General features: G+C 39.0%; 3 protein-coding genes across 5 annotated transcripts in view; 1 reads left to right on the top strand and 2 right to left on the bottom strand.

Moving 5' to 3' along the window:
- Nucleotides 1–6,404, top strand: part of e2f5 (E2F transcription factor 5) — a 10,248-nt gene extending 3,844 nt beyond the window's left edge. The window contains exons 3-8 of the mRNA XM_054625116.1: nucleotides 1–41; nucleotides 567–675; nucleotides 1,641–1,965; nucleotides 4,830–4,964; nucleotides 5,256–5,294; nucleotides 5,660–6,404. The exon at nucleotides 1–41 is cut by the window's left edge and continues 121 nt beyond it. Of these exons, the coding sequence (XP_054481091.1) occupies nucleotides 1–41; nucleotides 567–675; nucleotides 1,641–1,965; nucleotides 4,830–4,964; nucleotides 5,256–5,294; nucleotides 5,660–5,736 (726 nt within the window). The 3' untranslated portion in view covers nucleotides 5,737–6,404. The remainder of the gene's footprint in view (nucleotides 42–566; nucleotides 676–1,640; nucleotides 1,966–4,829; nucleotides 4,965–5,255; nucleotides 5,295–5,659) is intronic.
- Nucleotides 6,405–7,527: 1,123 nt separating this feature from the next.
- ackr4a (atypical chemokine receptor 4a) lies at nucleotides 7,528–14,157 on the bottom strand. Of its 2 annotated transcripts, XM_054596666.1 has the most exons (3): nucleotides 14,069–14,157; nucleotides 13,035–13,143; nucleotides 7,528–11,715 (listed from the first exon to the last, which is right to left on the bottom strand). In XM_054596666.1, exon 3 carries the CDS (start codon nucleotides 11,698–11,700, stop codon nucleotides 10,588–10,590), a length of 1,113 nt encoding a protein of 370 aa, XP_054452641.1. In that variant the 5' UTR covers nucleotides 11,701–11,715; nucleotides 13,035–13,143; nucleotides 14,069–14,157; the 3' UTR covers nucleotides 7,528–10,587. The 2 variants fall into 2 exon arrangements, with proteins under 2 accessions (XP_054452641.1, XP_054452642.1); XM_054596667.1 differs by lacking the exon at nucleotides 13,035–13,143 and having other exon boundaries at nucleotides 14,069–14,135.
- A 2,486-nt stretch (nucleotides 14,158–16,643) lies between these two features.
- On the bottom strand, nucleotides 16,644–18,213 carry LOC129089269 (uncharacterized). Of its 2 annotated transcripts, none has more exons than XM_054596668.1 (4): nucleotides 18,020–18,208; nucleotides 17,626–17,742; nucleotides 17,480–17,526; nucleotides 16,644–17,268 (listed from the first exon to the last, which is right to left on the bottom strand). In XM_054596668.1, the coding sequence occupies exons 1-4, from the start codon at nucleotides 18,149–18,151 to the stop codon at nucleotides 17,235–17,237; spliced, it is 330 nt and encodes a 109-aa protein (XP_054452643.1). In that variant the 5' UTR covers nucleotides 18,152–18,208; the 3' UTR covers nucleotides 16,644–17,234. The 2 variants fall into 2 exon arrangements, with proteins under 2 accessions (XP_054452643.1, XP_054452644.1); XM_054596669.1 differs by having other exon boundaries at nucleotides 16,650–17,268; nucleotides 17,626–17,736; nucleotides 18,020–18,213.
- Between the last annotated feature and the right edge of the window lie 2,630 nt (nucleotides 18,214–20,843).

Below are 20,843 nucleotides of genomic sequence, written 5' to 3' on the forward strand. Positions count from 1 at the left end.
GAGAACATCAAACACTATAACCTCGATCCCTTCACCAGCAAATATCCTTTGATACCATCTAGCATTAATTCAAGATATGTTGCTCTTACCTATTTTAATGTTATTTAGTTTTTGTTTAGTTCAATGCAGATCAGTGGTTTTATGTCTTTCTTTGCTTTATTCTCTAATTTTGAGAACACTAATTGTAATTTTGCATTCAAGTCAAGTTGAGGCAGTTTTTAAGTGGATACACCATCACTCCTACAAAAAGCAGCTTACTGTGGCACTGAACACATTAAGTGTGACAAACATTCATTACATTCGTCTCTCTTTCTACAGTTTGTAACTCTAGTCCTCTTGAGGCCCAGTTTATTAATTTCAGAGGAAAAACATCTCTACTTGATCCTTTTTAGCATTGTTTGTTATTAAGAAAATGCTATAAAGGGAGGATTATAAATACAATTGCTATTGTCAGTCTCTTGTGAAATCACAGCCAGGCTAATCCTGATTTGCACAATGCTCGCAGTCTTGTTTTTCCAGTTTATTGTCAAAGTAATCTAGCTCCTGTTTCCTTAACACCTCTCCACTTATAAATTTGTCACACATGAAGACATCTGCAGTGCCTTCAGCGGAGACACTCTTCTTGCTGTAGTGGCTCCTGCGGGGACCCAGCTGGAGGTACCACTACCTGAAACGGTTGGTCACGTCAAACAAGCTGTCTTAATTAATTGGCATACATGTATTTTGGTTCTGTAACATTAAGTCACCAGAAATACAAGCAATCACTATATGTATTGCTCGTTATCTATGGCCAACCACATGAAGTCTGTCATAAAAGCAGGCTAATGTGATAACATGTTCTTTTGACGTGTGAAGTCTAACTGGACACAGAAAACAATCTTGCTAACAAGGGACAGGGTTCTCAGCACATTGGGCTGGTGTGTGTATAATCAGTAATGTGTATCATTAAATTATAAGGAAGACAATTTTCAAACTTAATAAGAAAACATAAGCAGTTAAACACATGCTGAGCTGAACCTAAAACTCCTGCAAGAAACTCTGGAGAGGCTGCACTTTTAGCTTACATTCATATACATCCTTATCTAAGTGACTACTCTCCTTGTCTGTGAAAACAAAATGCAACACTGACATATCATCACCTTTTCAGTTGATAGGACACACTTGTTAGTAAATGTTTTCCCATTCAAATCTCCAGCAGATTCAAAGTAACATTGGACCTCATCTGCATTCATGTTTCAGGCCATCTGATGAATGTAAACCCATTATTTGCTCTTTTTTTTGGAAATGTAGCTGTTGCATGCTCCACTATTCTCACAAGCTAGTTGGAACTAGGTCTGTTTGCTGTTTTGGTGCTGTGCAGGTAGTGTACAGTGAGTTTTTAAGAGGTTTTTTTCTGCTGGCAACAGCTGCCTGATGCGACTGAAAATTCTGCCGGGAGAGTGACTCAAAACAGTGAAGTTGCGGCATTAAAAAACAGAAATAGCTCAGAGATACTAAAACACTCTGCTCCTATGTTTTTGTGGGTTCCTCACCACATGCAACCCTTTTCACATACAAGAAGTCCTGTGATCCATTGTGTATATAAAAAATATAGATTTTTAGCTGCTGTCGATAAACTCATGTACACTGCTGATCCTCAGGGCCAGACTGGTCAGAAGAAGTACCAGGTGAACCTACGCAGCCACTCGGCCCCCATCCAGGTCATGCTCATCAACAGGGATTCAGACTCCACAATACCTGTGGTCTTCTCCGTGCCGCCCACTGACGACATCTGTCCAATGCCGACTCCACCGAGCACCCCCGCCAGCCTGCAGAGGTTCCCTCTCTCTACGTCAGTGTACTCCACTTCCAACACCACCTCCTCCTACTGCAGCCAGGACTCTCTCTGCTCAGACCACCAGATGGTGCTGCCTGACCATGATGAAGTGCTGACTCCGTCGTCCACCCCTCCTGATGTGCAGATGGGTAAGCACAGGGACTTTGAGGATTTTAATGATTATTAAGTTCTTACTGATTTTTAATGGCCTCTCTTAGGCTGCAGTGGACAAAAGCTTGACTTTACACTTATATTTTTATATTTTGTGCAGGGTCATATTTTATACATCAGTAGAAGCTTAATAACAGAAAGGATTAGATGAATAAACTAGCAACAGCTTTAATGGCTTATAAACATAGGCTATAGAGGTTGATTTTCACATTTTCTGTCCTCACATTATGTCAGACAATATCAAAAACAGGCCTCACAAAATATTGATCCCTTACACATTAAATTAACAGTGGCAGATACAGAATAGCTATCTGAACAATTATCCCAAAGCACTGTCACACTTGGGCGGCTTAATTTTTCTCTCACGCCGTCATGATCTATTTGGAATAACATCCTCCACCCCATGAGTCAAAAGATGTTGGTGTTAGTCCCTCCCACTTGTTTTGTCAGTTATTGTAATTGAATGGATGTCCAGAGAGTAGAGAAAATCACACCTTTGTAGACTTGTTTACCAAATGCCATGAGTCATTTCACCCACCCAAACAAGCTGACTAGACAATAGACTCAATTGCCACCTAGCGACTAATGCAGCAGTTGAATATGACAGCCCTGCAAGTGTTTCTAGCTTCCTTCAGCATAGAAAGAAGTGGGAAGCTAGTTTCAATCTGACTGCACCTTTTGGGAAACGAAGGCTAATAAATACAAGGCGTGCAAAGCGATTACTCATTTTTACTGTAAGATACCCAGTGTTCCCAACATCACATGCTGCTGCTTTTTTTTTATTACAACTCTGTACTTAGACATTTCAAAATTAGATTGATGTACTTTTTGTTGAAGTGTGTTGCCTTGTACTGAGAGTAAAACATTTTGCTCACATTGAAGGTTGACTAAATACTGAGACACTTTTTCAAATCTCTGTTACATTCAAAGACGCTCCCATGTCCAAAAACTGAAAGTATTAAATTGCTAGGTTTGTTATATCAAACAGGAAGAAAACACTTCCCTTTATAAAATGAATCATGTGAATTTGATTGTTGCTTTAAACGGTTTTCTGTCAGCTGACTCAGAAATATCAGATGTCATCCTGTCCTGACATGCAAGAACAGGAAAAGTTTTTTTAAAGTCATTACTCGCATCTATTATACAATGTGATCATAATGTAACTGACACTGTGAGACAGTCATAATAGCTAACTTATCTCAAGCAAGTTTAATGTTGAATTTGATTTGTATAGTGCAGTTAAATTAAACACAACTATTGGTTGTCGGGGTCGTAAGAAAAAATGTCTAAAAACATTTGTTGTAGAAAATGGTCAGTAATGCGATAAAACATGTAAAACCACAGGTGTACTCATTTGAGTGAGACCATAAGACAAAATACAAAAGCAAACGATATGGTGACTAATGCTGAGACATGAGAATGGTGTTTGAACTTTGTAAATTCAATGTTTCGCAAGCCTTAAATTCTTCCTCTCCTTGGAATTTGCAGTATCTAAGATGATCGAATGAGGAAGGTTAAAACCCTCCTTTCAAAAGCTCTTACTCCATCAGCCTTAACAAGTGAATGTTCTGTCTAATTTTTCTGCATAAAATGATCTAGTTTGGTAGCTCGGTAACAAAAAAGATTTCTATAAACCCTCCACAACAGCTGTAGTGATACAAAAGCAACAACGTCCTGAGGTAAAGCAGAAAGGCCTCAAGATTCTTGCATATGACAGTAGTATAGTATAATTGAGTCAATTGCAGGACATGCAGAAATTGAAACATCTGTGATTTGATCCCGGCATGTTTTTGAAATGGTAGATTTTGATTGTAAAGAATGCATTTCTGAAAAGAAATGTGATCCAAAACATAGGAGCTGTTCTCTACTTGCATAGACAATGGAAAGAACGGGTAGATTTGCTGTTGAAGAGACATCTTGGATGTATACACGTATAACACCGCGCATTGCTTTGTTTCTGCAAGCCCAGACAGACAGACTGCATTCACATCTGTCCCCACATCATGTCATGGAAACAGGCTGACTGTACAATACACACCCAGTTTGTGGGAGAGACCAAGCACTTCCTTATCCATGTGTGAGCGCAGATAGTACTGGTTATGATGCTTACAGACTCCTATTGTGAAAATGAAACTCAGTCAGACCTTTTCTCCAGAAAAAAATGAGGAATTACAAAAACACCACAAAAAAACATTTACTAGACAATCTTTGCTGTTTTACAAAACAATAGTGAAAACCTTGACAAAGAAAACATATTGCCTGTTTGCATGATGGCTTGTGTTGATTTTTTAACCTTACAACAGAGCCAGGAAAAATAGGAAATTAAGATTTACAAGGGGTGATGTGTGGGACTATTTCCTAGCCAAACGAAAAGACTACCTAGAGTCAAAACTGGAGGGCAAAGGTCGTTTTTGTCAGTCTTTGGTACGAGGATCCTCAGTTGAGGTTTGTATTTTAATATAATGGTGTATAGGGTAAACTTAGGTATTAATACTGGTCTGCACATATCATGCATTTGTTGCCACTATAGCGTTTGGAATTGTTTAGAAAAATAGTTTGAAATGAGTTACAAGTTCCAGAATTTCAATTCATCTCCATGGAAACACTTGAGCTCTCAAGTCTTGTTTAACAGCGCTGCCCAGCACCCTCGTGGATTTGACATTAGCTCTAGATGATTGATTTTAATCCAGATGATTGAGTTTTTGTCTTTGTCCCAGTGCTTCACATCCGTCTTCTTATAATTCCAGATAACTAAACCCTGTAATGATGCAGGTTTCATTTCCCACACTGGGCTTTACTGTTTAGCTAAGTGTTGTTGTTGCACCTCTGATGCTCCCTGCAGAGTGCCACAGTCAGTCAGCAGCAGTGTTGGAGCAGCAGATGGACCTGGCGGGCCCAGAGTTCCAGTCTGTGCTGGACATGAGCAGCCTGTTGAAGCTCAATGCTGCTGGAGACCACATGAAGGACGACAGAGAGGGTAAGGCGGAGGGTTGTAAACACATCTACACTGTTTACGGTTTAATGTTTTCTTCGCATTCGTTTCAGTTATGGTTCTGTAAAGGCTTTAACATCTGAGCTTGTTTTTATTTTGAGTTTTTTATTTTTTTATCCCAAGCTTTAGGATTGGACTGGCGAGAGAAATTGGCTAAACTTATATTTTTTAAATACTACTTTTATCCAGCTTTGATGATTATGAATTAGTGTTACAGAGTCTGCAGTGAATGTTTGATATACTGTGAAATGGAAACACATTTTTTTTCTCTTGTAGGAGCGGTCGACCTGATTGATGAGCTAATGTCGACTGACGGTAAGCATCTGAAATCTTGACTAGCTTTATAAAAGAAAAGTTGTCTCAATAAATATTTGCATTTACAATATGTTTAAAAAGATAATCAACAAAACTTAAGTCTACAGCCATGCCATCAGCTCTGTGAGATGCTAAAGTCTGCATGCTAATGTGTTCCCAATGACAATGTTTACATGCTCTAGCAGGTCTAATGTTTAACAGTTCAATATCTTAGTTCAGTGTGTTAGCATGACAAATTAGCACACAACACAGTACAGTTGATTCTATAAAATCAACTGTACTGTTGATTTTTAGTTTTACTATCTGTCTTTTTCTTATTTGTGTTTCACAGTATGTGTTATTGATGCTCCTCCCTCCTCACGCAGGAATAGACTACAGCTTTAACCTGGACGACAACGAGGGCGTGTGTGACCTGTTTGATGTGCAGATCCTCAACTATTGATGGCTACCTGCTCCTCCTCTGCTGTACGCTTTTACAATCTCAGGAGCCGCCTTTGCCTCTCTCTAAAGACTCTTCAAAGATGCCTTTTCCCATTTTGTTTGGATGCACAGCTGATACTCAAACATGCCATTGTCATCTTAAAAAAAAAAACTCCAGACAACGTTAATACAAAACAGTGCCTGATTTTGATTTACCATGAGAAATTTGTGAAGCCACGAGTCATTATATGTCCAGTTGAATGGTTTTACTGGCTCAATATAATTCAGAGAAATTAGTTGCCTAGTCGAAGTAAGTCAGGACAAATCCTTCAGCCTGCTACTGCACTTTTGTATTTTCACATTTTTCCACATCCAGTGGAAATTCTGGGATTATACGACCGCTTTACTTTCTGTTCATGAACAGTTGGGATTGTGAGAGTGTTTTCATTTTAGTTTATATTCACAGTTACACATAACAATTCAGTATTTGCTGCTCTCTAACGTTTGATACAGGGTCAAAGATCTAGTTCTGGCTATGTAGTAGGTAAGTAACTTAGGTTATGGTTCTTTAAAAAGCGTATTGTGTAAAACTTTACACAATTTAATAGCTATATTTGATAAAATGGCATATTGTATTTAATGAGTGAATGTTTGGGTTACGTTTTGTGACCTTGTTCCCATGTGAAAATGGCAGGAAAATTTATTTTCTAAATTATTGTGACACTGCCATTTTAGGCCTATATTTCTTTTATTTCTTATATAATTAGTTATATATTTGAATAACTAATATTTTTTATTTAATTGAAGAAAGAAATGTTCTTGGTTCTAAAGTGTTTAAAAGTAATGCTGTTTGACTGCCTTAATTGTAATAAAAGTGAATTAGCCATATTTCTGATCTGAGATATCAGATCTTACGAGCCTAAGGTGCCGTTTTTGTATATTTATAGTTTTCTTTAATTACAAGTTATGTTTTTTGACACTTTGCTCTTTATTTGCACATTTTTGAAAGTTTTTTTCAATAAATGGATTTAAAATCAATAACAATCTTTTATTTTCTGACAAACTATGATGTAAGTTAAATTTGAAGGTATAAAATGAGAGAAGAAAAACAGTGTTTGATCCCCACGTTTTTCTTCTTTTTTTTTAACGTTTTGACTGTGTGGAATGTTTTGCTCAGTTAACAGATGGCAAACCTCAGTCAAATGAATTCCACATGGAAAAGCACACGTAGAAGAGCATGGCCTGCAGCATCACTTGATTAGTACCAGCTGGGAAACAGGAAGATGACTACGAAAAAAACATTTCAAATGATAATGTGTTTTCCTAATCTTGTCTATAAACAACATGAAATTATAACTTTAAGTAAAAACTCATTGTGTTTACATTTTGTATGAGAGATTAATGACATGACAGACCACAGCAAACATATCTCTTACAAGAAAAATAATAGAAAGGAAAACTATTTAAACTATGTAGTGCTGTGTTTGTGTCTTTTTATTTGCTGACAAACCGTCTTATGTCACTAACTCCTCAGCTGTTATCCAATAAAATCCCGTCGGCTACAAAAACCTTTGGGGAAATTGTGCAACATCTGAGATCCTCCTGCTGCTGCTTGCCTTGATATCTGATCACAGGCTTTTTCAAAAATTGTTTTAACTGCATGGAATCAGATCCTTTACAAATGGTAAACACTTCTCTTCTCTGAGACCATTTCCCACAGACCTGGCAAACTACAGTTATTAGCCATACTGGTTTCAATTCTATTTGAAGCAACACAAGATAAAACACAAGCAAATGAAGAAACATTGTCGCCTATTACACAACAAACTAAGATTACACATTGGACAGACGTAAATTACATGGAGTTCCTCAAGGCTCTGTTCTTGGGCCTCTTCTTTTCAACATCTACAGGCTTCCACTACCTCAGATTATGGAAAACAACAGACCTATTTTACAATAGTTATGCAGACCACAAACATAATGTTACATCACCTTTGGTCCCATATAACCACTGAGAAGTGGATGTGCCAGCTATTCAGATAAAACAGAACAGGGGGATGTTGTAATCAGTTTGAAAGTGAAGGCAATGTAGCACGCACATGTGGTTATCTAAAAAAGGTAGTGTGCTAATACTGGACGTTTCACAAGCGTATGTCTAAATGTTTGAATGTGTACAATCCTCCCTCTCTATCCTATCCAAGTCACCTTGAGGGGTTGAGTCTTCAAAAAAACATCTGTAAGAAATAAGATTTACAACAATGAAGAACATCACGACCATCTCGTTAAATTACTAAAAGTTGTTTTTCATGGTGTTTTGTAGACTTGGCTGCAGCGATCAACTGTGAAGTATGTGTGCAGTCAATGTGCTTCAGATGCTCTGAGGAATTCAGGAAACTAATCTGTGGCTTTCCCACTTAAAAGAAAGTTAAACCCCACTGGGTGTAGATTTGGTAGAAAGCAACACCACCAGTGCAAACAAGCTGATATGTGATATCTTTTAATAATCAGGAATTTAGGTACATTTTGAGCTGAGAATAAAAAATACATGGTGAGAAGGTATATAGGTCAACAAGAAGAATATTCGAGATCCAAAATCACTTCATATCAGTGGTGCATGCATGTGTGGAAGTCTACATCTGGTTTGCAGGCTGTGCAGATGTGTAAAATCAAGTGAATCAGGATTATTTAGTTAAAGTGATTATACTTAAAACATGCATTTTTTCAAACAAGTTGCAATTACAAAGTTGTTTCAAAAAGAACAACGTTCCAGCTCATACATTGTTTAATTTGTACCTGTACAGTGTGTAATGAAGAGTTTGAGGTTCTATTTTGTGCAGTGTGAGCAGCTGGAAGTGTTAGCACAAGTCTTAAATGTTTCTTGTGAAATCTAAGCGAAATGTCTGTTGCCTAAGATCTGGATAAACAACAAAAAACAACCAGATTTAATCTTGTGGGCACTCTTAAAATAATGTAGACAACTGACTTATTAACAATTAGGGTGCATATCGAACCTCCCATTTTGAGTGAAATCACTGAAAAGGCTGGTTTTCAACAGTTAATTTGTCTTGACCATAAACAATTGTTTTTATATTTTCCAGTCAGGACCACAGCACAGAGACTATTTTTGTTAAGATCTTGGATGACATCCACTTAAACACAGTAGAAAAGTTTCGGTCTCTGTATTATTAAATGTCATTGCTGTTCCTCATGGTCAACCACATCATGTTACTAGAGAGACTCGAAAACTGGGATGGACTTTCTGGAGCTGTGCTATACTGGTTTCAATTCTATTTGAAGCAACACAAGATAAAACACAAGCAAATGAAGAAACATTGTCGCCTATTACACAACAAACTAAGATTACACATTGGACAGACGTAAATTACATGGAGTTCCTCAAGGCTCTGTTCTTGGGCCTCTTCTTTTCAACATCTACAGGCTTCCACTACCTCAGATTATGGAAAACAACAGACCTATTTTACAATAGTTATGCAGACCACAAACATAATGTTACATCACCTTTGGTCCCATATAACCACTGAGAAGTGGATGTGCCAGCTATTCAGATAAAACAGAACAGGGGGATGTTGTAATCAGTTTGAAAGTGAAGGCAATGTAGCACGCACATGTGGTTATCTAAAAAAGGTAGTGTGCTAATACTGGACGTTTCACAAGCGTATGTCTAAATGTTTGAATGTGTACAATCCTCCCTCTCTATCCTATCCAAGTCACCTTGAGGGGTTGAGTCTTCAAAAAAACATCTGTAAGAAATAAGATTTACAACAATGAAGAACATCACGACCATCTCGTTAAATTACTAAAAGTTGTTTTTCATGGTGTTTTGTAGACTTGGCTGCAGCGATCAACTGTGAAGTATGTGTGCAGTCAATGTGCTTCAGATGCTCTGAGGAATTCAGGAAACTAATCTGTGGCTTTCCCACTTAAAAGAAAGTTAAACCCCACTGGGTGTAGATTTGGTAGAAAGCAACACCACCAGTGCAAACAAGCTGATATGTGATATCTTTTAATAATCAGGAATTTAGGTACATTTTGAGCTGAGAATAAAAAATACATGGTGAGAAGGTATATAGGTCAACAAGAAGAATATTCGAGATCCAAAATCACTTCATATCAGTGGTGCATGCATGTGTGGAAGTCTACATCTGGTTTGCAGGCTGTGCAGATGTGTAAAATCAAGTGAATCAGGATTATTTAGTTAAAGTGATTATACTTAAAACATGCATTTTTTCAAACAAGTTGCAATTACAAAGTTGTTTCAAAAAGAACAACGTTCCAGCTCATACATTGTTTAATTTGTACCTGTACAGTGTGTAATGAAGAGTTTGAGGTTCTATTTTGTGCAGTGTGAGCAGCTGGAAGTGTTAGCACAAGTCTTAAATGTTTCTTGTGAAATCTAAGCGAAATGTCTGTTGCCTAAGATCTGGATAAACAACAAAAAACAACCAGATTTAATCTTGTGGGCTTCTCTGCAAAGTGAGTATTTCATTTGATAGAACCACTTTTCAAAAAAGTCAAAATAGTAGGAGCTCGCTGTCATGCAAACTATGAGAAATACACTTGAAATGACCAGGGTATAAAAACGGACAAAACAACTAACAGAAATCATAATTCCTTTTTCATTCATCACTCACAATAGAAAAAAACATACATTTCTTTGGTCTTTGAAAGGAAACAAGAATGCAACTAACAACTTCTTGTTTTGATTCGAGGGAATTGAAGTCTTACAGTACTAAAAAGTCAGTGGAATCTTTGCACATCTTAATGATTTCCACACATGATTCTACTGCTGTTGCCTCTGCTCTTCTGCTCTACTGAACATGTGATTTTACTGTGATTATTCACTAGTGTTGAGTCATATTGAGAATGTGTTTGTCTCTGGTGATGCACTGTGGGAGTTAAATGACATCTCAATCTCTTCGTCCCCCGCAGGATTTTCCCTCCTCTTCCTCCTCATTCTTCTCTTCTTGCCAAACGTTTTGGCCACTTTCATCATGTGCTGCCTGAAAGACGACCCCACGAAGGCGTAGAGGATCGGGTTGAGGCAGCAGTGAGTGAGGGCCAAGCTCTCTGTCACCTGAGCCGCCTGATCCAACGCCTTACTCGTCCCGCAGTGGGTCACTAAGGCGTAGACGGAGTCCATCGCCCGGTAGACCTTCAACACGTTATAAGGCAGCTGAGTGACCACAAACACCCCCACTATGGTCAGGAGGACACGCAGAGCTCTCCACTTCTTTCCTCTGCTCTCCACAGGGAGGCCCTTCAGTTCCCGGCCCATGCTCCAGTAACAGATCACCATAACCAGGAGTGGGAGCAGGAATCCCAGCAGCACCTCTGCTATCTCCAGAGCAGCTTTCGGTCCTCGGGCCATCGATGGAGGATAGACAGCCAGACAGACACTCCTATTAGACAGCCATCTCACTTCTGAGAGAATCAAATCAGGAAGACCAAGGATGAAAGCTGTCGCCCAAACAGCTAAACACATCTTCCAGCAGTGTCTCCTGGTGATTATCCTCTGCAGCCACCGACTTTGGTCTTTTCCTTGCGCCCTGGCTAACGCCAAGTAACGATCCAGGCTGATGCAGGCCAGCAGCAGCATGCAGCAGGTGAAGTTGATCGAGTAGCAGGCCGACACGATCTTACAGACGACCTCGCCCAGCTCCCAGCCCCGCGCCGCATCAGCAGCCCAGAAGGGCAGCGTGAAGAGAAGGAGCAGGTCGGCCACAGCCAGGTGGGTCAGGAAGGCGTCCGTCATGGTTTTCAGGCGTTTGTGGTAGGCGTAGACCGCCACGACTAAACTGTTTCCCGCCAGTCCCACCACCAGGCACACGGTGTACATGATGGGGAGGAAGACGGCGGCAAAGGAGCGGACGTCACCCTTCTCGCAGAGGACCGGGTAGTCCTCGTAGCTGAAGTTGAAGCTGATGTTTTCATGGTAGAAGTAGTCGTCCTCCTCTGAGCCATCCATGCTGACCACGCAAAGCTGTGAGGGAGGACATTTTGAAAATGTAAACATTCACAGCTTCACTTGTGCAACAATGTCCATACATATGGTAGTGCAATGTGCATATGCTCAATTACTGTGCTTAAACTTAAATCGAAGTCCCTGTATTTGATTTGATTGTGTGGACCTACCATGAATGTCCTCTGCTAGCTACCCAAACCTAACGACGCTACACTAATCAGTCGGCTTGAACTCGGTGGAGTTCCGGGATACAAAGGTCTTGATTCAGAAGTATATAAAGTGGTTACTGCTTTATAAATCATTTTAAATTTTCACATTAACGCATCAATATTAATAGTCCAATATATAGTATAAATATACTGAAATGGGACATTTTGCATGACGAGTACTTTTTCTGTTGGTGCTGTAAGTGTATTTTGAAGCTAATACTTTCTTACTTTTACTTGAGTTCAAATTTAAACACATGTTCTTTTTCCCTGTAACAGAGTATTTCTACACTGTGGTATTGCTACCTTTACTTGAGTGCGAGAACTGAGTGCTCTTTCACCTCTGTCTGTTCATGTCAGGGACCAATCATCAATTATTTAAGTACTTTTAAACAAACTTATATCACAGGTTGAACACATGATAAACACAGAGGTGGAAGGTAATTAGGTACATCAACTCAAGTAGTGTTCTTAAGTAGCCTTCAATTTGAGGTATTGCTATTTAATTCTTCTTTATACTAATTCTTGTTCGATATTACTTCGTACTTTTAATAGTTACAAGTTACTCTGCAAATTAAGCTTGCACATACAACTAAATACAATACGCCTACAACATTGAAATGTTGCTTACAAGTTAATGCATCAGTAATAATATTACATTAATGTAATATTTCTCATAATTACTCTGAAAGGGACACTCTGCATTATAAGAACTTTTATTTTTGTTGCTTGCAAAGAGTGGTTTGTTATTATTGTAGCTTTTACTTAAATAAATTCTGAATGAAAGACCATATTCCAGCAAAGACAAAGAATGCACATATTAACTGATTAAACAGACTGTAAATCACATTTTGCTGTTAATCCATAACTCTTTTTGTGTAAGAAAGGATGGAGAGGCGCGTCACACTGTTGCAGAAGAAAGAAGTCACCCATAAAAGGTATACTGGTAAACAGGTACGCCATGTTTGATAGATTCTCACCGGGTTTTATTTCTACTTGCACCATATCCTCAAAGCTTCTGTTAGACTTCAGACTGCTAACGTTAGTCTTTGATTTCTCACCCAAACAGAAAAACGTTCAGCACATCTGTGCTCGAGCTACATTGAGAAGAGGAAAAGAGAGATTACATACCGGGGGTTTCTGCGCTACTATTCCCTTTGACTAAAGCATGCAGAGTCCAGATGTGGACGCCTGTAGTTTATCCTAACTCTGCAGGTATGAGCGAGGACGACGCTTTGTTCTGTAATGTTAGTAAAACACACACACACACACACACACACACACACACACACACACACACACACACACACACACACACACACACACACACACACACACACACACACACACACACACACACACACACACAGAAATGCCATAGTACAGTTACTTGAAGACAGTTTCATATGATAGGCTATTTTCACAAGATAGCAGTATATAAAGTAGTTAAAGTCAGCTCTACTTTACCAGCTGTAACATTTGAAATGATAATCTTTATGGATACCGAAAGACAACTGAAAGAAGAATTAGAGAATAGAATATTGACTATATATGTATGAATACTATCGGGAAAACTAAGTCTTTTTTTCTCATCAGGCTGCAGCCCCAACACACTTGATGAATAAAGTAGATCAGCCTGTATGAAACCCACGTGAAATATAGTCACACTGCACCATTGCAAGTTAAGTTCATAGCTTTGAGCTGCATCTTAATAACTTTCATTTAAATCATTTATTGACAACATATGAAATAAATAATGAACAGCTTTACCAGGAGGCATCTCAGATGTGTAAACTATGTCCACATTCCATCTACTCTGATCTCATAGGGACTTGGCAATTGTCAAAACTGAATTTTGAAAAGGTGGAAATGATGCCCCCATCTTATATTTTCTCCAACAAAAAAATACATAGTTGTATCTTATGCATCCACTACAAGATAACATATATATATAGCAATTTACAGCATGGTATAATATAATTCTGAATTGCTAAATACTATTTGTGTCGTCCTCTCATTAGTTATTAAAATCTAAATATACTGGGAGAACTTCTTTGGCAATAGTCCCCAAAAAATGAATGTAACTTGTAAAAGTTACCATGTAGCTTTAGGATTTGACTCATGTATGTAATATGCCCAATAATCAGTTGAGAAACTAGTCTTACCAGTTAGTGCTTTGTTTCTCCTGCAAGAGAGTCGGGAATCAGTCCAGCTTTAAATGCAGCCTTGTCTGGTAGCGCTGCACTCCGTAAACACCCTTCTGGGAAAGATGACTCAGAGAGAGAGAGAGAGGTCAAGTGACGGCAGACAGAAACCAAACCATTTGTTTGAGCTGCTTGTTGAGGAAACTAATTTTGTGTTTCAAACATGAATGAACATGTTTACACAGAGAGGAAAGCAGATATATTAACAGCATTTCATTACCAGAGGAACAATATAAACAATTAGTCATTGCACCAGAAGACATCAGAAAGATAGAGGTATTTATAACCTACACTTCAGCAACCTTTAATGACAGAAGATATTTAGTTTGGCAATGAAAAGAAAACACAGATACTTGTGCAATGTATGGTAGAATAAATATTGCATCTTAAATATGCAATATCATAGTCATAACTCTGTATTATAGGATGTCCTGCTTCTAAAAGCATTAACCTACGGTGTCTTTACTGTATTCCATTTTACACTCACATCCTTCGAATAAAATAACCTTGCAGCAGCTAAAACCACGAGGAATGTGGAAGATTACCTTTTGGCTTTAATCCAAAATTTGGCAGAAGAAGCTATTTTTTTTGGATAAATACTTCCTTCTCCCCTTCTGTGTTGCCTCAGCTGTTGAGCTGCACCACCCAGTAACAGAAAACATAAACACTGATTCTTATTTTCAATAATTCAGAAATTCCTTAGGTTACTAGTTGGCCACATAGATATTAATGTTTTGGAGAACCAAGTGGAGAAGGTCACAGGGTATGTTACTTACTTTCCACGTGTTTGTATTATTTTACATGTCTAGTGATCATAGTTATTAGTCTGAATTAAGACCTTTTAAATGAATCATTTGTAAATCATCAGTGAAAGAAAACTACAAGGTGATTTAAAAATGTTTCCTCAGTGGGTATTGGGCTGTTTACACCCTGTTCCTATATATAACAGACACTATGAAAGAAAGCTCACTGTTTTAGACATTCATTTAATGTTTCAGTTACATCATGGGAGGCCCCAGCTCTATAAACGTCATGATCCATGCAGTCATAGGGCTGCTGATGAACTACTCTTGACAAGCTAACAGCTAACACAACATGCTACCCAGTCTTAATGTGACGCACAACTTTCGCATTGCATCACATTGTGGGGTTGTTAGCGCAAAGAAGTTCACATATCACAAAGACTACTTTTTTCTTTCACTGTGGAAAGTTTTGAGGCCACTTTATGTGGATAAATTAACACACTTAATATTAAGACATTTAAATGAAATGGTGCACCCCTTTATATGAGTTTCTGAAAGCTCAGTAAAAATATTGCATAGAATTTTTTTGGGGGGGGATACTTAAATATTTAAAAATCTATTTTTAGCTATGTACAACTACACTATAGTGTGCATTTATTATGGTGCTCATAAATGCACCAAGGATGCCCCCCTGTTAGGACAAACCAAAGCAAAAGTGCCCTCCTAGATGCCTCTATGGTATACATTACAATGATAAATTGCCTTCTAGGGTTCCCTTCCAGTGGAGAAAATGTGATGATGTGCCCTCTGGGTTCTCTTTGAGTGGAGAAAACTGGAGGAACTACCCTCTACGGTACCTTTCCAGTGGACATTTGATGAAGTGCCCCCCATGGTGCCCTTTCAGTGGAGAAAACAGGATACAATGCTCTCTAGGGGGGCCTTCCAGTGGAGAAAAACATGATGCCATATAGGCTGCCCTACATGCTAGAAAACTGTCTGCGTGCTGGTGCCCCACCGCATGCAGCTGGTGCCCTTTCGATATTTTTCACCCCTTAACCAATCAGACAGCCTGAGTTCGCCATCGTTCTTACCAGATCAGGAGACAGTTGATTTGTCGTCGGCATCGAGGCCAAGGTGAGACCTTGGAGCAGCAGCACAGTTCTGTTTATATACTCACTGCCAATAATTAGTTTGATGTGGATAAAGAGGGGCCAATTAAAGGGTGTATGCAGATACAGATAGTTAATCCACATGTATACCCATGTTTAACCAGAAGTCTGATTTAATTATCACTCTGACTTTTTGTGTATTTGACTGACGTTGTCTGCTTCTTTCACCTGGAGTCCCTACTTAAACATTTCCTCCCATCTGATAACTTTTGTAATTGAACTGAGTGCAGTTATAATTATCTGTACAACATCTTGGTTGAGGAATTTTCTATTCAACAAATCATCTGTTATACATTTTACAAAATGTACTCTGAAGCCAGTCTACACAGAAAGCAGTCCAACCTCCTCTGCTTTGATTTGCAGATTAGAATTCATACAAAAATGTATAGTATCTTCTGACGCAGCTGACTAGTGCAGGCTGATAAAAGGGACTTTCACAGCTGGACTTAGTGTGTACCAGTAACAAGCTGTGGTTATACAGGGCAGCTCCCAGTTAACTAACATATTTACCCAGATTTGCCAGAATAAATAAACATTTACATTAAACTGTTCACTTTTTATAAAGGAAAGAAACTTCTTCTGAGTTTCTGATTGGTCACAAAGAAAGAAGATGGCACACTTGTAAGTTATTCTTATTTCAAAAACTTTATTTCGTTAGCAAACAACTTTATAATCAACAGCACTTGGAGTGAAATATTACCTAATAATCCATCCTAATAGTAGAAGACATCTGTAGGCAATTTATCAGAGCATCTGTAATTACAAAACTAAAACATTTACTGAGCAGATTTTTAACCAAATATCAGAAAACTGCAAATCTTAATAATCAATGTGGTGTTAGTTTCATTCTCCAATTCTTCTGTCCTGTTTCTGTAATAGCTAACAAGCTACAGTAGCCTCAAACATGATTTAGAGTAGCCATGGCTGGATTAACCTTTTATTTTAAGTAGAACTGCACCCAAAGCAAAGAATAACAACAATGTTAAGTCCCTGTAGGAAATTTATGATAAAATAGCAAAATACGCTTCTTAACTTTTACATGATGAATTCAATTTTGGTAAATTTATGGTTTGCAGGCTCTTTTTTTCTTTAGCACAGGAGTAAAGCAGGAGTATTGTTTTTGTAAAGATTGATAATTGTCACCAAGATGGTGAATGGCAAAGCAAAAGAGAGAAGCTTTCTTGAAGAGAAGATGCAGGTTTTTCATGTCTGTCTTCAGTTCTCTGAAAGGAGTTGTTGGATTTCCTTCCTGTCACAGATTTGGAAAAGACAAGAAAAGTCACTGAGAAGTAAAACAGGAAAAACATCTATCTACTATTCAATCTAGTGGTTCATTAAATAAATAAATAAAATCGACATGTTCACGTAGACATTCTCTTTTTCACTTGACAATATTGCTAGATAATAACACAGATCACAATCAATGTTATATTTATTCTCAAGAAATGAAGCACATTTACATTTTTTGGACCAGAGACAGCAGTTTAGGGTTTGGTGTAGGTTGATCCTGTAAACAGAGAATAAAAACAGTATCTCAAACAGTTCAGTTAAGTTCAGGAATTAATTTAGTAAGTTAAAATGAAAAAATGGAAAAAAAATGAATGACCTTTGGTTTTACTTTTCCAAAGATTGAACATCCACCGTCCTTCCTCAAGCAGCCGGGAAATCTGCGTTCATCTGGTCGTCCTCTCTCTTTTAATTCGACCAAACTTCCTCCCTTCGTCTACAACAAAATCAGGAGAAATTAGAAATGTTTTGAGTCTTCAGCTATAATGTGTACTCTCATTCAAAGACACTGGTATTGATTTGTGCCTTGACTTAAAACTGCCAAGTCAAACTGAATAAAGTCATGTTTGACAGCTCTCTCTCTCTCTCTCTCTCTCTCTCTCTCTCTCTCTCTCTCTCTCTCTCTCTCTCTCAGCAACAGGTTTGACATTTAGTCCTGTGAGAATACACAATTTCAATCAAAGATTTTACAGCTCCTGCATAGGTCTTCTTACCGGATTAGGACGATTAGGAGACTGCTGTCGCCGGTCATCCACCCCCAGAGTGGCTGCATCAGCAGAAGTGAAGGCTGTGATGAGCAGGAACACCTGCAGACAGAACAGGACCAGCAGCACACTTTTGTCCATGGCTGATGAGATGAAGAGTTTGAAACACACAGCTCTTTATATACTCGCTGCCAGGGCCGCTGACAGGTTTGGCTGGGCCCGGGACAAAATTCTCTCAATGGGCCCCCCCCCCAAAAAAAAACCACACACACCTCTATCTCACTGGTAGCCTGTTCTTCCTCTCTCTCATCCTGTTTGGTAGCCTGTTCTTCTTCTCTCTCATCCTGTTTGGTAGCCTGTTCTTCCTCTCTCTCATCCTGTTTGGTAGCCTGTTCTTCTTCTCTCTCATCCTGTTTGGTAGCCTGTTCTTCTTCTCTCTCATCCTGTTTGGTAGCCTGTTCTTCTTCTCTCTCATCCTCTCTAGCCTCTCCTATAAAGGTGAACATATTTCGATAAAAAGGGCTATATCTAAATTAACAGGGGTCAAAATGAACCATTTAAAAAAGAACAAATTGAAAACCCCTTAATTTGACGATTTAACACAGAAAAGAATAGACTGATCAACTTGGCTAACTCTATCCCAAAGACTACAAAAGTTTAAAAATCTAAGTTTTTTTTTTTTTTTTTGTTCCCAAAATTGTCAAACGCCGAAACACAACCACAGAATTCCCTTGTGCAGCTCCCAAACACATGACGTCGGGATGACAAGCCCATTTATTACGGATAAACCAAAAGGATTATTTACAACTTTAATTGGATAGGCTATGGATATGGACTGAGTGAAGTTATGGCTTTCAGAATCATACCACAATAAAACTCACGCTATTGTATTCACTTAGAGCTCATTAACTGCACATTTCATCGACCATTTTTCACTTGACCAAGGGGAATCATGTCAAGGGTACTTTTATTTATCGCCAGACCCGCGTTTATGTCCGCTGAACTTCCAGAGAATGTTTGGGGAACAAGGCGGAGCCCATTCATCTGGCGAGTTTCAAGTTAACGGCAATCAGAAACTAAGTTACAGGCTACCCCAAAACGTCACGTTTATAACCCATTCGTTACATCCAACTCTATCTAAATGGCAATTTCACATGTTGCCATGCCACTGGCTTATTTTAAACCATGAGCCGCGTTACACTGGCTGTAATTCAGCTGACTGGGAATGATTCTCAAATCAATTCAGCCTGATTGGAGTGCGCAGCGCGTGCCTGCCTGAAACATTTGATTTGGACATGGGCCTATTTGCGGGGTAATGTGCATATTCTAAGATTCAATTAGATATAGGCGTATGAAACACAGTGTAATAAAGCCGTTGTGGTTATCAAATTATTCAATGCCCCCTGTCTGTCTGATATTGATCTCGTGTGACTTGCTCATGTGGTGCTGCGCTAATATGTTTGACACGCCGCCTGTGCCTGTGTTACTTGACGACGGGGCTGGAAACAGTTGTCCGTGTCTTACCTGGCTGTGCTGCACAGCTGCCTTTACTGGTACCTGCAGCATCACCTGAGTCTTTTCTGAAATATTTATAAAGAGATCCCCTCAGGCTTTCGGCTTCTTCCTCTCTTTTTCGCCTTTCTTTTTTTTCAGGGCTCCTGACTTGTGCATGTTGAGTCAACTCGCGCACTGACCACTAATGGAATGATGACGTCGTCTTTTTTCTTCTCCAAAGACCAAACCATTTTGGCATAGGGGTGATAGGGGGTTATTGGCCGTTTTTTCAAGGGCAATGAAGGCAAACAATCTAGGAGTCATTAATTGAATGCAAATAAAGCACTTTTCTTCTCTAAATCAACACATTTTGAAGTATACATACAATAATTAATCCCAACTTCATGGGGGTCCAGTTATGGGCCCCCCCCATTCCAGGGCCAGTCCAGGGCCCGGGACAACGTACCCGTTTGTCCCCCCCTGTCGGCGGGCCTGCTCGCTGCCGATTAATCACCTCCATGTGAACAAAGCACGATTTGAAAGTGCAATTATATCATAGCAAAAAAAAACTGAAATATCTGCTTCCTCATGATGTAATCTCTCTTTTGACATCCCTGCCCATTTCAGTCATCAAACCATCCTGAATATGATTAAAACCCACATACGTCATAACAACAATAATGTGCATGTAAAGGTTCTCATTGATAGATTATGTGTTGATGATGACTCGAGTTACAAAGCGTCTTGACAAGGGTGTAGAGGAAAAATGTCGGTCCTTTTGCGCAAAAGCTTTATAAATGTATCTTTGTTGGTCTCCCTTATTCGGTCAAACTTCCACCACAAACTTTGGCGACGAGGATGGGATGCGACGACTGATCTGGAACAACAGAAAAGTGCACTGAATAAAAGATTGAATAAAAGGTTGAATAAAAGATTGAATAAAAGATTGAATAAAAGATTGAATAAAAGATTCCCCCTTGGGTGAGACGCTGTTCCTCCAGCGGAGCCCGGCCAGCGATCGCATCCCAGCCAGGACAAGAACCAAAACGTGTGCAACCAAAACGGTGAGAAAGAATTTAAATTGTTTAAAAAGGGAAACAAAAGGGAAACACACTTCCAAGGTTAAACAGAAGCACTTAGGGGCTAGACAGACGTGTCTTAGTTAACTAACAGGGTAGTTAGGACTAGAGAATGGGAATCTTTGCAAAGTAAACAACGTGCTCGGAGCTGGAACCAAAAGATCCAAATAAATTGTCACCATTGTGCCATTTTATGAAAGAAAGATATCCTGGCAGTTGTGGGCAGTTTGGTGTGTGGGTGGAACTGGGATTCCCAGAAG

The sequence above is a fragment of the Anoplopoma fimbria genome, chromosome 3 (assembly GCF_027596085.1).
Source record: "Anoplopoma fimbria isolate UVic2021 breed Golden Eagle Sablefish chromosome 3, Afim_UVic_2022, whole genome shotgun sequence".
Taxonomy (NCBI): Eukaryota; Metazoa; Chordata; class Actinopteri; order Perciformes; family Anoplopomatidae; genus Anoplopoma; species Anoplopoma fimbria.

Bases quoted from the DNA above. Each gene is read 5' to 3' on its own strand.
- ackr4a (XM_054596666.1), bottom strand. From the start codon at position 11,700: ATGGATGGCTCAGAGGAGGACGACTACTTCTACCATGAAAACATCAGC.
- LOC129089269 (XM_054596668.1), bottom strand. From the start codon at position 18,151: ATGGACAAAAGTGTGCTGCTGGTCCTGTTCTGTCTGCAGGTGTTCCTG. The intron at 17,743-18,019 runs GTAAGAAGACCT...ATTTTGTTGTAG, and splicing joins CTCCTAATCGTCCTAATCCG to ACGAAGGGAGGAAGTTTGGT. The intron at 17,269-17,479 runs GTAAATGTGCTT...AATCTGTGACAG, and splicing joins CTGTCTCTGGTCCAAAAAAT to GAAGGAAATCCAACAACTCC.